Below are 17746 nucleotides of genomic sequence, written 5' to 3' on the forward strand. Positions count from 1 at the left end.
TAGGCGCCTCAAATGTTTAGAGTCATAAAAAACAGAAATCATTAAAAACGAGCCAAATCGAAAAAAAAACAGATTGTTACAATACATAAAATTATAAAAGTACTGAAATGTACAGTATAAATTCATTTAAAGTCATAAAAATGTTAAAACTATAGTCTTATTTAAATGAGGTTCAGCTATTCAGTGCATATGTATGTAGTTGAAACTTTCAGTCTTTAGCCATAAAAATACATAAATCAACAGGAAATTGCCAACTCACTAAAAAATAAATATTAAAATATACAAAATAATATATCAAGAATATAATATATATTCTTGTTTTTGTTTAGGTGAGTTGACGTTTGTCGGATGGTGACCGTGTCCGACTTCGTCAGTCAGGTTTGAAGCAGCGAGGACTCAGCAGTTGGGTAGCAGTAGCAGGTATGCTTACCTGGCAGTCAGTTTTGGAGCAGCAGCAGGTATGATTACCTGAGAGTCTGTTTTGGGGTGGATGACTTTTTTCTGGATCCACATCCTTTGGAGCAACTTCGTCTGTGAGTGCCTTCATCTGTTGGCAGCAAGTGGCTGTTTCGACAACTCCCTGGGTTCGTCTGTGTGTGGCTTCGTCCGTTGGCAGCAAGTGGCTGTTTCGACAACTCCCCTGAGTTCGTGTGTGTGTGGCTTCGTCCGTTGGCAGCAAGTGGCTGTTTCGACAACTCCCCTGAGTTTGTGTGTGTGTGTGGCTTCGTCCGTTGGCAGCAAGTGGCTGTTTCGACAACTCCCGAGTTTGGGTGTGTGTGTGGCTTCGTCCGTTGGCAGCAAGTGGCTGTCTCAACAACTCCCCTGAGTTTGTCTGTGTGTGGCTTCGTCCGTTGGCAGCCTGTGTCTGTCGTGGCAGCTTACCTGTGTTAGATATTTTCAACGATTTCTGCGGTTGTTTCAGTTTCAGTAGGTGGCCGGTGTAATTACCACGGTTTGGTCTGTTGTGATTGTAACTGTTAACCCTGGTGTGGTTGTGTTTGTTAACCCTGCTGTGGTTATTATAATTACTGAGGTCATATGTTTATTTATTTACTGACTGTTTAACGTAATTTATTATGCTGCTCATGAAATGTCTATCATTTTGAAAAAAGAAATAATGTGGAGTAATGACTTAATTTTCATGCTGACTCATTCTGGATGTAATTGTTTAGTTTTGCTGCTGTTTCATGTTGAATAAGTATTTAATTTTGTTGCTGATTTGTTGTGGATAAGTAATTTTGCTGCTAACTCATTATGAATAAGTGTTTTGTTTTAAAGCTGACTCATTTTTGATTAAGTGTGTAATTTTGATGTTGATCCATTTTTGAATAAGTGTTGATTTACTGCTGACTCATTTTTCAGTGTAACTATTTACTTTTGATACTGATGCATTTTGGCTAGTAAATGTTAAGTTTTGATACTGAACCATTTTTAGTGATGTTTTTGTGAACCTGACTCATCTGCATAAACAGTAAATTTTGTAAATAAATTAGTGTTAAGGCCACCTTTTAGTTTTGTTTAGCTCCTTCCTCCTTTGTCTGCCCCAATTTCTGCCAGTCTTTTCTCGGTCCTGATATTTTTGTTTTAAAAGAACCTGATGAACCCAAGAGTGGTTCATAACAAGTACAGTACAATACAATAGTGCTTGGCAGAGAATTTGAATGTGTGCTTGTGTGCACACTATTTGTAGTGTCTCACTGTATTTGTACTGAATTTTTCTTGAATAATTGTCATGATTTCAAAGAAGTTTCTAGTGCTAGTGCTAATAACAATAATGATTTCACAGTGGAAAAGTGGTAATGATGAAATGCTATAAAAATGGTGAAAAGACTCCTACCAAAGCTCATTCTCTTGGCTTGAACTGGAAGATGGTATTGTCAATTGTTCACACAAAGGGACAGATTTTAACCCATGTCAAGGATAATGCTTAAGTAAGAATAACACTATCATCAACAAAAAGAGGTAAGATCTACAAAGACATGGAACTGCTTTTTTCTCTTCAGACTAACTGGCAGACTCATTAGTATATCCCCATAAGCTAGCTGTTGACTCAAGAGAAAGCACTGCCATTGTTTGCAGACACCTCAAGAGAAACCACTGTCATTGTTTGCAGACCTTAAGAAAAAGTTTGCTAGTTAGAAAGACAGAATTCAAGGGACGTTCACAATGGTTTATTCTATTCAAGCATCAAAACTCTACACAATGTCAAGATCCAAGGAGAAACTGTGTCGGCTGACGAGTTATCAGTGTCCACATTCCCTGCCAAGCTGGAGAAGATTATAGAAGAGCAGAATTTCTTCCAAATTAAATACTTAATGTGGATGAGACTGGCTTTTACTGGATGAAAAAGTCAGATTGCTCATTTATATCTAAGGAGAAGGATATGCCAGGCTTCAAAGCCATAAAAAACCATTTGACCCTTTTCTTGGGAAGCAATTGTGAGGATGATTTTAAGCTAGAGCCACTGCTGGTGTATTGTGCAGACTCCTAAAGCATAGATGCGCATTCCCAAAGCCTCTTTCCCAGTTATATAGATGCCAAATCCCAAGCCTGAACAGTAATTACTTTTGAGAATTTCGTGTTCAACCACTCTGTACCAGTAGCAAGGAAATATTTTAAGGTAAAGGGAATCCACTTTAAGATTCTTGGAAAATGCACCTGGCCACCCATGAAACCTTGCTGTTATTCATCCCTGCCTCCAAACATCACACCTATCTTGAAACCAATGGACCATGGGATCACTGCCACTTTTAAGTGCTATTACCATCAGCTAACATTTGGCAGGTTATAGATGCAACGAATATGAATGGAGAATTAACAATCCGTGAATTCTGGAAGGGATACGACACCTACCAAGTGATCCTAAATATAAACAGTGTTAGGATTCAGCCATGGGTATGAGAGGCATCTGGATGAAATGAAATTGTGCCCTCAATCTGTTCACGATTTTAAGGGCTTTGCTGAGGTGGCTGTGAAAAAGTCTTGGTGACACTGAGCAATGAGCTGTCAATGGACTTGGGGGAGGAGGATTTTGCCTTGTAGTTTATTGAAGACAAAGAGCCACTGAAGAATGAGGAGTTGATGGAGATTCCCAAGCAACAGCACTACAAAGAGGAGCAGGCACCTGAACCAGAATCATGATGCTTCACCAACAAAATGCAGTAGACCTCTGTGCGCACTGAAAAAGCCCTGGTACTTTTCAGGAAGGACCCCAATACTGAACGCTTTGCCAAGGTAATGAGGACAATGCTTTGAGGGCAGTGGTTTGTTATAGGATAATTTTGTATGAGAAAAAGAGCACTCCTGACCAGTTCTTGCTGTGTGCAAAATGGAAAAGAAATTCAGCCTTCAATATCCTCTCTACATAGTCCTTTCCTCTTCCTCCACCTTCCTCTTCATGCCCATCGACCACACTGAGGTCAACCATCAGGTAGGTACAGTACAGTGTACAGTACTACATACATGTAATTTTATTGTATTTCTTTATTTTCTTTATTATCAATATGTAGAAATTTACTGTATTAAAATGACTGGAAAATGCTTAACTAACTAAACTTACTGTAGATGCATCGGTGACATTAAGGGGTTGCTTATAGGGATTTATAAGGTAAGAAGGTAGTTTTTTAAAGGACTTATTTGACTTCGGTCATATTTTTACTTGTTACGTGACTAGGAAGGCGATAATGGTAATACTGTAGTCAAAATACACTCACACACACACAGGTTTTGACACTCAAGGGCCAAACAAAGATACATGTAAACAAAGTATTTTTGATGTTGTTGCTTCAAGGAGGTAAAAAATTACAAATGAAGAGTTACAAGGTCATATGAGCAAAATAAACAAAATAATCATGAAAGGGGAAAGTATGCAAACCATAAATGGTTGAGAATTGAAGCACTTACAAGATACATTCAAAGAGCAAATCATAAACTGATATGGGACAGGTAAAGAATTAAAGATACACCTCAATCTGAGGAATAGTTCTCATCCCTTGGGAACCTCCAGTGCCTTCTTTTTGTAAACTTTTTTTTTTAAGACATTCAGTAAAGTACTATTTGTATTTACCTCCAACACATGAAAATTACCTGCATGATTCATCGATTGGTATAGAAGTTATGTGAGGCTCAGCAATGACAGGTTCAACGGTAGCTGAACTTAGTATGTCAAATTCCATATATCCACCTTTCATAAAATAATTTCCAATGCATCTTGTGAGCTCATGGTTACCAAGCTTAGCACCTAAAAGCAAGAAGATGGATCAAATTGGCAAGATATATAAAATAAACTTTTCCCAATCTTATTGCGAAAATACACGTTGGTCCTACTTAGTTACAAAGCATGTTTACTTATTGTATCTGTCAATCATACTGTTGAATTTGTGTCAATAACAATATTAAACATCCAAAACTGTTTATGTTTCATAGACGCAAACCTTTTACCTTTTAGTAATGCCTGCTCGCCAATGTAAGCAGTGATCAACTGTTAGAGTTGCTTGTTAAAAACAAAAAGCTGTAATTGGTCTCATTACATAGCTACCAAAAGTTTTCACTGCATTTCTCATTTATGGACCAGATGAAGTTTTAACTGAGAGAGTTAGGAGAATGGATATATGAATAAAAAGTGAGTGCTGTATCTGTAAAAGCAAACTATTTTCATGTGTTCATATACAATCAAACTCTTTACTTTTTAATTATACCATAGTTCTAATTAGAAGGGAGGTGACTGACATCTGAACTCTTCCATGTCTATGATGGAAAACCATCTAATGCTACCTGTGCATTGTCTTCCATACATAGTAACTTTGGGGTCATTATTATTATCAGCAATTTTCAGAACAAGTTCCCACAGAGCCGGATACCTATAATTCAAAAAAATTACAAATGAATAACAAAATAATAAAAAGGAACACGTATCTGCATATTTAAACAGCTATACAAATTGGGACCATTCAACAAGAATGCACGGGGTTTGAAGTGGCATCACAGGCCATTTTAAACCTACAAATATTAGTATCCACAATATTGCCAGGCAGATCATTTAATACTTTATCAATAACAATTACGCTTCTGGTACTGTACAGTGTGACAATTAGGCACCTCAAAAGATTATGGAAGCTGATATTCTCCAAATTTAATTAAGTTACCTTGATTCTTGAAATGCATATAACGAGAACACCAGTGGAAGTTCCCAGCTGAAAGCGTTTAAAAGTAGATGGCCAAATAAAATATCTTAAGGTGACAGTCCAAATCATAAATATCAATGTTGAGTCTACTAGTGCTTACTGAACTTTGAGCAAACTTGGTCAAAGGAGGGTGTAGGGAGGGTGAAGTACCGATGCCAAGCATACTTCCCTAATTAGGCAAATTGGCAATTAAAAAGCTTGTGATATTGATTAAAAGAAGAATTTATTTATGTAACATATCTAATCACAATTGAGCGCAATACTGCATTTAAAATATTACTACAAATAACAAGAAAAATTACCTAAAGAAGTGTTACCAAATCTGCATTTATTCTAAAGGGAATGGTGAGGAGCAAAACAATTATAGTTTTGGGTCAGCAGCTCTGGGTCAATCCTTTTCATTGAAGTACCTCTGTATTTTATTGCCGTGCAATTGTGACACACCTTGGCAATAAGTAAATTATAAGAAAAAAAACTTTCTTTATTGAAGAGAGACCAATGTGCCTTACAATAAATGAAAATTTTGTAAATAATATAAAAAAAATCCACTCCAAGATAATGAATTTACATGAGTAAATAGTTAACTGGAATTGGTTAATATTTAAATCAGATTTAATTTCTGTGCACACATCTCCATGTATGAAAATATATCTACCATTTCCAAAAGAAGCGGTAGCTCTAGACTCCATTGATTATAAGAAAACAAAAACCGCAAAAAACGGTAGTGTCAGCAGCGTGAGGCTCGCTTTAAATGACTTCTGTGATTCAGCCATAGTTTACTAGGTTTTGTCCCATCCAGATCTTATAATGCTCATATGCAAATCAAGGGGCTTCTCATATAGTTTTCTTACACACCAAGGTGCAGACTTGCACAATGGTGTCACATCATAAGAAGAACTGTACTGGAAATTAGTAAGACCAAAGCCTTACTCCTATATGTACATTAAAGTTCCGGTTAACCCCTTTAACTACAATCTTCTTTGATATTTCCCTGTGCATCTGTGTGAACACAACTAACAATAAAGTAAAGCAGAACTTTAGTCTGTAGTTCTGTTGTTTCTGATCAGTTCCAGGTTCCTTATAGAATTTAAAAAGTTTAATTTCAGTCATTTGGTTTCTTACCTTAACATTTAGTACAGTAGGTCTTCACAGCATAAAACTTGTCAGGTAAATACCAGTTCTTTCTGTTCAGTTCCCTTATCGCCTCCACTTCAGTTAAATCAAAGGCAGAAGCCAAATTTAAAAGGAAAATACAAATACTATTTCCTTATGAGGAAAGTATTCATTCTAAAAGCATGATAACACTACTTGGGGAAGTGTTAATTTCTTAAAAATAATTAAAATGGATCATGTGATCTTTTTTTACGCACACCAAACTAGTCTGGTATTCAAACAACCAATTTGCCAATAGTACCGCAATGGACCTACAGACGTTTGCTTTCCTTATAGGGAAAGATATTCAAAATTACAATTAAACATGAGATTTACCTTCCTTATTAGGAAGAAAAGAGAACATGGCCAAAATAAAAGCTTAGTGTTCCAGTCAACAATTTCAATAAGAGAACATGGCCAAAATAAAAGCTTAGTGTTCCAGTCAACAATTTCAATATTCTCCCTGCCTAAACAAAGGAAATTGGTTTTCCCTATAACCATTCTGAATACCCAATTTCAGTAAGTATATTATATCTAAGTTCACATTTTGAAACCATATCTATAGACCATATTTTATCCAAGTCCTCTCCTGGCCAAGAACCACATCAGATTTCTAGAAGCCTTGTCTGTTCTACAGGAAGGTCTATCAGATGCAAGTTCTGGCTCAGGTTCAGGTGCTACATCTTCTGAATAAGAAGGCTCAGAGAACTCATCAAACTCTTCTTCACCACTAAACTGATTACCAGAACCATCATACAGATTGGGATTATTAAGTTCAGAATACAATTCTAAAGGAATCAGATGTCCATCATTAGCTATAGCTTCACTACCATCAGGTTTGGAAATGCAACCTGTGTGAAAGACTCCTTCCTCATTAGGAGAGGTCTCAACAACTCTGACTAAAGGCCAATAAGGTCTAGACCTTATAGGAAGTTTCAGTAAAGCCATCTCACCTTTCTCCCACTCCCTTTTGTAAAGATGATATGCTCTATCTTTCTCTCTAAGATTTAGCAAATATTCTCTGAGCCATCTACCTTTAAATTCACTAGACACTGCATCTCTAAATTCTACAGTTTGCAGCAAAATACTGGAATAATTATCTTCTAAATGTTCCCACTGAGGTATCTGTTCAGAATCACCAAACAAAAGAGACAGAATAGGTCTACTGTACTGACGAAATAATGATTAAGACTGATAACACTTATTTCGTTTTCAATAGACCCACAGGTTAAAAGTTTATTATTCATAATCTTCTGCATATCTGATAAAAATGTAACAAATTTCAATAAGGAAGGGATATTTCCACCTAAGGTTTTATTTACACAATTCTCAATTGTTTAAATTTATTTCTCCCAGGTAACCCCAAACCAAGCAGCATATATAAGAACTGTACAAAACCTTTCTTCAAATTCTAAAGTGAGTTATTGCTAAGTTATGCCTCTTAGCATTGTCAGAATAGAAAGCAGAAGGAACTCCATAATGGTTAATGAACATAGCAAATGCAAATAAACCTAGTAGTAGTCATGGATTCGACAGCTTCTGGATGATTAGCTTCTGTATTGAAACCAGCAAATATGAGTATGTTAATCCCTCGATTATCCGAATTCACATTATCCAAAACCCTGGGGCAAAAGATTTTATATATATATATATATATATATATATATATATATATATATATATATATATATATATATATATATATATAAATATATATATATATATATATATATATATATATATGTATATATATATATATATATATATATATATATATATATATATATATATATATATATATATATATATATATATATATATATATATATATATATATATATATATATATATATATATATATATATATATATATATATATATATATATATATATATATATATATATATATAGGGTGTTTCAAAATTATACTAAAATTGATATGGACAAAAACAAAAGTAATTCAGAACAGGTATTTATTTAAGTTTCTCTTTGAGTATTTAACATTTTGTGTGGCCTCCATCTACCTATACCACAGCCTGCATTCTTGAGGGGTATGATTTCAGCAAATCACCAAAAAGCTGAGACTCAAACTTCATTTCCCTGAGCACTTCGGTCACCTCTCTTCGCAGGTCGCCGAGGCTTGGTATACCATCATAGTTCACTGTGCGCGCTTCAACAAGATCCTTTGAGATACTACCAATGTTTTCACACATATTACAGTCAGGGGAGCTACCTGGAAATTCACTTGATGAGAAGAAATCGATACCACTCTTTTGAAGCAGCTCCTGTGTCTGAAGAGCCTTGAAACATGGTGCCTTATCATGCAAAAATGTGACTTCTTCAACCGATAACACATTTTCAGGATCTTTGAGGAAAGGAAATACTCCAACAGCAAGCACAGTTTCTTTGAAGTACTCACCATTCCATGACTGTCCTTTTTCTTTGATGATCCACATTAACTGTTTGGCTGTGAAACAGAAAAATTCCCAAACACTCAGGAAATTTCGCAGCTTGGCGATAGCGCACTTCATCGCTGATATCATCCAACTTTGCAGCCCAAATGATGTCATTTTTATGATTTGGCTTCCTGACTGTGTAAATGAAGAATTCATCTGATGTGGCAACATGAAAAAAGTCAGCTTCATCCCAATCTTTAAGAAATGAACCACAAAATCATGCATGGTCTTCTCTCTCTTGCTGAGTGATGTTGGGCTTGCTGATAACACGAAATGGCTTGATAGCAGATTTTTTCAACTGATGATATACAGCACTATAACTTTTCTTCTTTCCTCTTTTTGTTTCTAGTTCAAGCACCAATTTACGTAAAGACTTTCTTGGTCTACCTACTGCCTCAGCTATAATGTCTTTTGACTCCTGAGAAAGGACTTCAGGCCTTCCAAGATTCTCACTCTTTTCGCGATGACAGTCATATGGATTTTTGTTTCAGTTTCTTTCAACAAAGGATTCATCTCTTTTAATGTATTTAGCTATCCAGGAACGTGAAATGAAGGATGCGCCAGCATCCCTGGCTTCTCTGAAGGTTATAGCCCGGATTCGGTCAATCCATCTTATTTCCCCCGAGTTGTTAGTCATGGCTGTATCTAACTCCGTCACTCAGTCTGAAAATATAAGAAATGTAAAATGAAAAATAGCTTAATAGAAACTTAAAATAATGCACTTGGAGATAGGCTATAGCAGAAAACTTCATAACTTTCCATTTGTTCTGTGGAGGGGGCACACCTATATATATATATATATATATATATATATATATATATATATATATATATATATATATATATATATATATATATATATATATATATATATACAGGCAGTCCCGGTTTACGACAGGGTTCCATTTTTACACCACGTCATAAACCAAAAATCGTCATAAACCGAAAAATCGTCAAAAATCGTCAGAAATCCTAAGAAAACCTTACTTTTAATGCATTGGGTGCATTGAAAATGATGTAAACTGCATTTTTATTGCGTTTTTCATAAAAAAAACTCCAAATTTTTATTATTCTGCCATTTTGGAGCCATATTTCTTCTGTCAGATCGTCGCATTTAACGTCGTAACCCTGGAACATGCGTCAAATCAGGAAATAATTTCTGATGGATATATTTGCCGTCGTAATGTTTGGAATGTCGTAACCTGTCGACGTAAACCAGGGACTGCCTATATATATATATATATATATATATATATATATATATATATATATATATATATATATATATATATATATATATATATGTATATATATATATATATATATATATATATATATATATATATATATATATATATATATATATATATTATATATATACAGGCAGTCCCCCATTTACGGTTCCGCCACGATCCGAGGTTACGACGCCAAATATATTCATCAGAAATTATTTCTGGCTTACTTACGCATGTTCCTGTTACGACGCCGGCGTCGATCCGATCCGACAGAAGAAATATGGCCCCAAATGGCAGAATAATCATAATTTGAAGGTTTATTTGATGTAAAACTCAATAATAATGCAGTTTACATCGTTTTCAATGCACCCAGAGCATTAAAAGTAAGGTTTTCTTATGATTTTTGACGATTTTCGACGATGTTCAAGCATACAATTTTCGGTTACGACAAGAAGAACGGAACCCCGTCAGAAACTGGGACCGCTTGTATATATATATATATATATATATATATATATATATATATATATCAGTAATAATCTACCTGTTTGCATTAAAAGCAACCTGTATATTGATAATTTTGCCATATATTATTCAGCATCTCGAATAAAACATGCAGAACGAATCATTAATAAAAGCATAGTAAGAATAGATGAATGGCCCTATCTGTAGGCTTTAAATTTTCCTAAAAGGTGAAGAAATAGATTTAAAAATCAGAAACCATAGTATACCAGTTGGCCAAAAAGCAAAATTTTTAGGATTAGTATTCGATACTCACTTGAACTGGAAAGCCCACATAACATATGTAAAATCTAAATGTAAAAGAGCATTAAATCTAATTAGAAAACTATCGAACACTACTTGGGGAGCCGATAGACATACTTTCCTTTACTGTACTGTATAAAGCAACAGTTCTGTCCATCATTGATTATGGAAGCTGGCGGTATGGCTTCAGCATCTAACACAGCGCTGGGAAAATGTTAGACCGTTCGCAATAAGGCCTTGGAGTATTCTCAGGAGCCTTTAGATCATCACCAAAATCATCTTTATAAGTTGAATGTTGCGAACTACCTTGGTCTCTGCATAGAGAGCTAGTAACAATGAAAAGTTCTCTAAGAATTCAGCCCCTCGAGTAGGACGCCTTGACGAGGTGAGGGGCTAAGGACCCCTGGCCTTTGGGCCTGGGTCCCGACGAATCATCCTACATAGTTTTGGTTTAAATGGCGTGGACATTTCCACATTCGCAAAATTTTACTGCTTCGGTGAGTCTGAGAAGGGATCGCTTTTGGAAGGGGTTCGCATTCAAGCTAGACTTAGGAGTTGTGGTGGCGAGTCGCCACCGAGATAGTTTGGGACCCAAGAGATGGTGATGGGATTTTTCCCACTGCTATCTTGAGGGCGGAACCATTCTCTGGGACTGCGCCCCATCGGAATCCAGGGGGGCTGGCTTTTGGAGGTGGACTTCTGGTTTTTGGTCCGGAAGCCCACGAGCACGGGCTGGGAGTGGGGAGCCGTCCCCATTAGTGGGGCAGAACTCAGCAGGCGGATTGGCTTATACCCGGGCCACCGCAAGCGTACTGGTGCTATCCTTATGCGGGTAGGTATGGGTGGACTGTTGGGAGTCAACTCTCACTTGTGCCATTGGTGAGAATGCGAATACCTGACTGATCTACGATACTTTCTTTGATATGACCAAGCAGTTTTGGTGGGGTGGATGGAACCAGTTTGTGTGGTGGTCTGATGTGTGCATGCTTGGCATCTTTGGGGTCTCGGGCTTTGGGAGTGTGTTGGGATGGGGCTTACAGCAGAGCTGCCCAGTTTGTCCTTTTGATATGCTGTCGGGCCTGTGGGGGGCTCTTGGGTGTCGGGTGTGCAATTTTTGACCTTTGCATGGATCTGGTTTAAACTTATGGATTTGGCTTTAGTTCTCCCTCCTGGATCCGGCGACTTAACGCACTGGCAACGCACTTCTGGCATGAACATGATACGGGCTTGGCTGTTGACAGAACTAAACACTGAGACACCAGGGTGTTAATAAATCTGGTGGATTTGATTCAAATAATAGGTCCTTTACGCACTAATGTAAACTTATCATTAGATTACGAATGTTTATACAGTGTAGTGAAGCAATTGGCAAAAGTGGAAAGAATTAAATTAATTCTAGAAAAGATAAGCAGTCATTTTGTGCTTTTATCAAATTTTCCTCTCCCTTGGAAGCTAGTGAGGCACAACAAAGACCTATGGCCACATTCTGAATGACTCGGTTGTCAGCAACGAAAGCGTTTTCAGTGAAAAACTTGAATGATGAGCCATTTGAATTTGTTCCAAAGGCTGAAGAACATGGACCAGTCCCATGTAATTAGAGCTCTTCTCCCTTTATGGCACAAGTTGCTATCTACAAGGAGGGAGGGAAAATTTGATAAAAGCTGCTGACTGCATTGAGAGTAAGGTTGGTTCCATTCCATTGGGAATTTGAAATGGTATGGAAAGAAACCTTCTAATAAAAGCTGGAATGAGACTCAAGCAGTTCTGTTAGCTAACTTTGGATGGCCAGATTTTTTAATAATAATTGAAAGGGTAGTTTATCAAAAGATTTGCATGTTTTTAAAGAGGAAGGAGATTCTCCATCGATGCCCTCAGTATCTCTCCCATGTAAAAACTGGGTGGTGATGCAGCTGTCCTTTTAACCTTCTCCTCCACTACCTACCTGATACCACTGCTGGGCCATGAGGATGCAGGTTAAAAATATAAAGAAGTCCTAGACAGTGTCGCAAATACTCTGAATATGGCCACATTCAAAACTTCCTCTTGCGATAACAATAAAAGATGTCCTGTGTGCTCTGCAGAGCACGATAATTTTTTTGATGATTGCAAAGCAGCTCCGATATCACTTTCTTTGCAAGGGTGATCACACACTAAACTTCTAGGTTTGTCCTAGATATAAATATGAACAAGAAGTGTTGGCAGGCAGATAATGAACATATTAGCATTAGTGAAGCAAAGCGCACGGTAATGGGGGCAAACAAAAGTGCCAACACCACATGTTTCTGTAATAAAACTTATGAAAACTTCCAACAAATAAGGCCACCAATAACTGTGTCTGATGGAAGATATCTAACCTGGTATTTCGAACCATAAATAATAATGAAAAATCTCCAAACTGGTGAGAAACTTGTTGGCAAGTGCTTTGAAGTCCAATAGCAAAAATTGTACTCCAAAAGCACAGAAAATTTATCTCCACCACATCCACAGCTGTCGATTCATCTCTAAAAATATGGTGCCAAAATCAGCTAATAATTCAGGAAAATTTTCTGAAAAATACTTCAAACCAAAATAAGCTAAAGGAACAATCCCAATTAGATAGAGCTAGTTCAGAGCCAATAATTGCCACAGCCACAAACAAAAATAATAATAAAACTACGGTTGCAACTACCAAGAAACGTGCACAAGAATAGCGTTCCCAAATAATGGATAATTTTATAAATAAAAACTTCAAATGGGTCTTAGTGCTTGAAGACATCTCTCCTCCTAGAAAGGTGGTTCCAAAAGTAGTTTCAGAACAAAATATCCGGAAGTTCAATTCAGTCTTGTCACTCTAAGACAAATAGGATTAGTGGTGCACAGAACTACAGCAACAATTCTGAAACATCAGGTTCATAATAAAAATATGAAGATCAACCAAAGACCCTGAACACCAATTCAGATGAAAAGGATTAAGAAAACAATCTCTTATAAAGGAGAATTTCCATCTAATCTCTAGGAATGTACTTCCTCCAAGGAGTGGGAAGTAGCACATTTACCACCTTAGCATTCTTGCTCGATATTCTTCAGTGGAACTGCAAAGGTCTCAGAGCCCGTACAGAAGACCTTAAAGTTTTAATGTATGAATTTAATCCAGGATTATATGCCTGGCTATAGGAAACAATGTTAGCAACCTCTGTTTATAATCCTGGACTAAATTATTCAATATTTAAAATCATATCCCCAATTGGTGATCGTGCCCATGGAGGAAGGTAACGCTATTAATAAATCTCTACAGCACCCACAATACAATTAACACAACACAAGCCGTCGTTATTTCAGTCATTTTGAAAAGAGATAACAATCTGCTCCTATACCTTCCACCAGACCTTGATTTTAACATTGAGATATTCAGTCGTTAATCGACCAACTTCCAGCCTTTACTTGCTAGGTGATTTTAATGCCCACAACTCTTTTTGGGAAATCGGTTTTTAGATAGTAAAGGGAAATTAATCGAAGACCTTTATTGACAGGAATGATGTTGAATTTGTATAATAATGCAAAGTTTAATGACTTTCCACAACATTCAATTTATAATCATTTCCTCTGCACTGACCTTAGTATTTCTTCAACTACATCCACCTTGATTTTAATTGTCTGTTAATGAAGATTTAAATTGGAAGTGATCACTTCACCCGATCCATTTGAAATATGCTCTGAATGCTCCATCTGAAGTTTTACCTAAGTGGAAGGTAGAGGATCGCAGACTGGGATAATTTAGGTAAGGGTGTCAATCTAGATAGGAGTTTGAGTCCTTCATTCTCATCTAGATGCTTATGATTACTTTATTGAATCTACTTTTAAGAGTGCTGAAGGCTCGATTCCAAAACAAAGGCAAACCTCGTAGACCTGCAGTTCCCTGGTGGAATAAGACATGTGGTATTCTGAGAAAAAGTGACTAGGAAATGCTACAGACTTTACAAAACTAGTGTGGCTCCCCTCAGTCTGGAATTAATCTACAAACGCAGCTTTAGCCAAGCAGCGGCGCTTTTATAAGAAAGCTAAAAGAGAATGCTACTTTACTATATTAATGGAATAAATCCCAAGACCCCACTAAGAGTGGTGTGGCTTAAAAATAAGGAAACTGGAGTGGAAATGTAGCGTCACCATTGCCCCACAAAAATAAATGACACTCTAATCACAGAGCCCACTGAAGTTGCCAATGAGCTAGGAAAAAAAACACTTTTCTAAAGTTTCCAGCCCTAACCATTATTCTCCAGAATTTCAAAGAATTAGGAATTCTGAAATGTGTCTGAAGTTTGATTCGGGAAAATCTGAACCATACAACTACAAATTCTTCCTTTATGAGAACTTAGTTTCTCTCTCTCCTCAAGTAACTCACAGCTCCAGGTGAGGATACAATCATATACCTAAATGCTGAAACACTCCTATAGATGATGCCAAAATATTTACTGAAGATTATAAACAAAATATGGGAAACTGAATTTTGACTCTGCTGACGGAAAATATCCATAATTGTCCCTGTTAAAAAGCTTTCCACAAAGATGCTTCCTGCCACCAGCTATAGACCAATAGCTCTACCAGCTGTGTATGTAAGCTGATGGAGAAAAATGATAAATACTAGAATTGGTTTACCTGAGACCAAAGGATTACTATCGCCATTTCAATTTGGTTTCAGAAAACCGCCTCCACCTTTGATCCCTTGCTGAGCTGACCAACCAAATCCAGCAAGGATTTGCCAAAAAGTGTCAGACCATTGGCATGTTTTGACTTGAGAAAGCATATGACACTACCTGGAGAATTGGCATCATGAAACAATTGCACAAGATGGCATATGTGGAAGAATGGTCAGGTTTATATATTCTTTATCAGACAGACTTTTATAGAAGAGGGGGAAACCTCTTTCCCAACCTTTTATGCAGGAGGAAGGAGTTCCCCAAGGAAGCGCTTAAGTGCAACACTTTTTTTCAGTGGCAAATAGTGTGATTGGAAAAAATCTCACCCCTGTTAAATGCTCGCTTGTCGATGACCTTGCACATACTGCACAGGATATGATTCCTTGTCTGTATGTAAACATTTGCAAAGGTCTATTAATGCTATTACTAAGTGGGCTGATGAGAATGGTTTCAAATTCTCCTCTTCCAAAACAGTTGCAGTAAGATTCACCAGGTGCCAGCGTAAAGGAGTGTCTCCACACTTAGTTTAAAAGGAATCCATCCTTCCTACGAGTGAAGTTAAATTTCTGGGGATGACTATTGACCATAAATTAACATGGGCTAGCCACATAAATGCCCTAAAGTTTAATGTGTTAAACAATCTATGAATATTTTAAAGGTTGTCTCTGGATTTAGTTGGGGCTGATAAGAAACCTCTGAGGCCATGACTCTCTGTGTCGATCTAAGTTAGACTATGGCTGTCAGATTTATTCCTCAGCCTGTAAAACCAAGCCAGAAGGAACTGATGTTGTACAAATACGGGGTTGAGAATATGCTCAGGGCTTTAGAATCACTGTTGGAAAGCATTTCTATGTCGCATTAATGCATCATTTACCCCTTGATCTAAGAAGGCAAGAGCAGTTATATACATGGCTAGAATGAAAAAGTGCTCCTAAAAATCCCTCCTTTCAAGCACTAAAGGAAACAGACTTTGTGTTTTTCTGGTACAAGAGCTTCTAAACCATTCCAAATTGACTGAATGAGGTGATGTTAGAATAATCACCTTAAATCCCAGAAAGTCCTGGAAGTAGAATATCCTGTAAATCCTCCATGGCTTATCCCAGAAGCATCAATATGTAAGAAACTGTTTAACAAAAAGGACTGCACTGTAGAAGAGATTAGGGAAAATTTTAGAGCACGATGTTACCCATACTAATTTTACAAAATTTACAGATGGATCTAAGTCAGATAGTATGTTATTATGCTGTTAGTTATCCTTGTGATACAGCTGCACACAGCTAAACACCTGACTCGCATCAATATTTACTGCCGAATTAACAGCCGTGAGTGTTCGTCTTAGATTTAGTTTCTTTCTTAAAGTAGTGACTTTAATTTTTTGTCATATATAATTAAATTTCTAGGAAGCACCTTAGAAGTTATTAAAAATTTAATAGCTTTCATCCATTAATTCAAAAGTTCAGGAGTGGCTTTTTCAGAGTATATTGTCGACGTGAATCGTCTTTCTGTTGGGTCCTTCTCTCACGTGGGGATTCATGGGAAACGCAGATGGCAGATAGGAAGTTAAAGCTGCTAGTATTTTATCGAAACCTCTTTTAGAAAAGTGCCTCATATAGATCTAAAAGGTCCCATTAGATCTTATGTTTTAAGTAAATGGCAAGAAAGGTGGACTTCTCCCCTTCTTGCCAGCAATAAGAAATATAGAAATATTAGGGATAATGTACTACCGTGGTCTTTGTCATTCCAGCTTGACAGACGAACAGAGGTTATTTTAACGAGATTAAGGATTGGGCACAATTTCGCCTGACCCATCAGTCATTTTTGAAGCAGCTGAGCCCTCCAGAGTGTAAGCACGTGACGAGACACTAACAGTGGAGCACATCTCTGTGGTCTGCCCTGAGATATTTTAACCAAAGAGAGAGATATTTGTGGTAAACTTCGTTCGATATTTTGGGAGATGAAGCAGATATTATTTCTGCTATCATCTCTTTGAAAGTGTATTAAAATTTTTAACGATATTTAATTCTTATTTAATAATTTATTACATCACGTAGAATTTTAATGACATTAATTTTTTTATGTATATAGCACATCACCATTAAACTCATAAATTTATTTATTGGTCACATCACTTCATTTTATTTATTAATCATTTCCTTCATGAATTCATAACTTAACATAATTTATTTTCTTTCCATTACGGCGCTGAATGGCCTTGTTGGCCCCAGTGCCTGGGCTTTTGCCCTAAATATCATACATCCATCCATTCTAAGAATTCAGACAAG

The 17746-nt window shown here is 36.7% G+C and overlaps 1 protein-coding gene across 6 annotated transcripts in view; it reads right to left on the minus strand.

The window, feature by feature from the left end:
* The window catches only part of LOC136833119 (TGF-beta-activated kinase 1 and MAP3K7-binding protein 1-like), a 532423-nt gene that overhangs the window by 149674 nt on the left and 365003 nt on the right, over positions 1-17746 (minus strand). For all 6 annotated transcript variants that reach the window (XM_067094762.1, XM_067094763.1, XM_067094764.1 and 3 more), the window contains one exon: positions 4087-4240. In XM_067094762.1, the coding sequence (XP_066950863.1) occupies positions 4087-4240 (154 nt within the window). The remainder of the gene's footprint in view (positions 1-4086; positions 4241-17746) is intronic.

This window comes from Macrobrachium rosenbergii, chromosome 51, assembly GCF_040412425.1.
Source record: "Macrobrachium rosenbergii isolate ZJJX-2024 chromosome 51, ASM4041242v1, whole genome shotgun sequence".
Taxonomy (NCBI): domain Eukaryota; kingdom Metazoa; phylum Arthropoda; class Malacostraca; order Decapoda; family Palaemonidae; genus Macrobrachium; species Macrobrachium rosenbergii.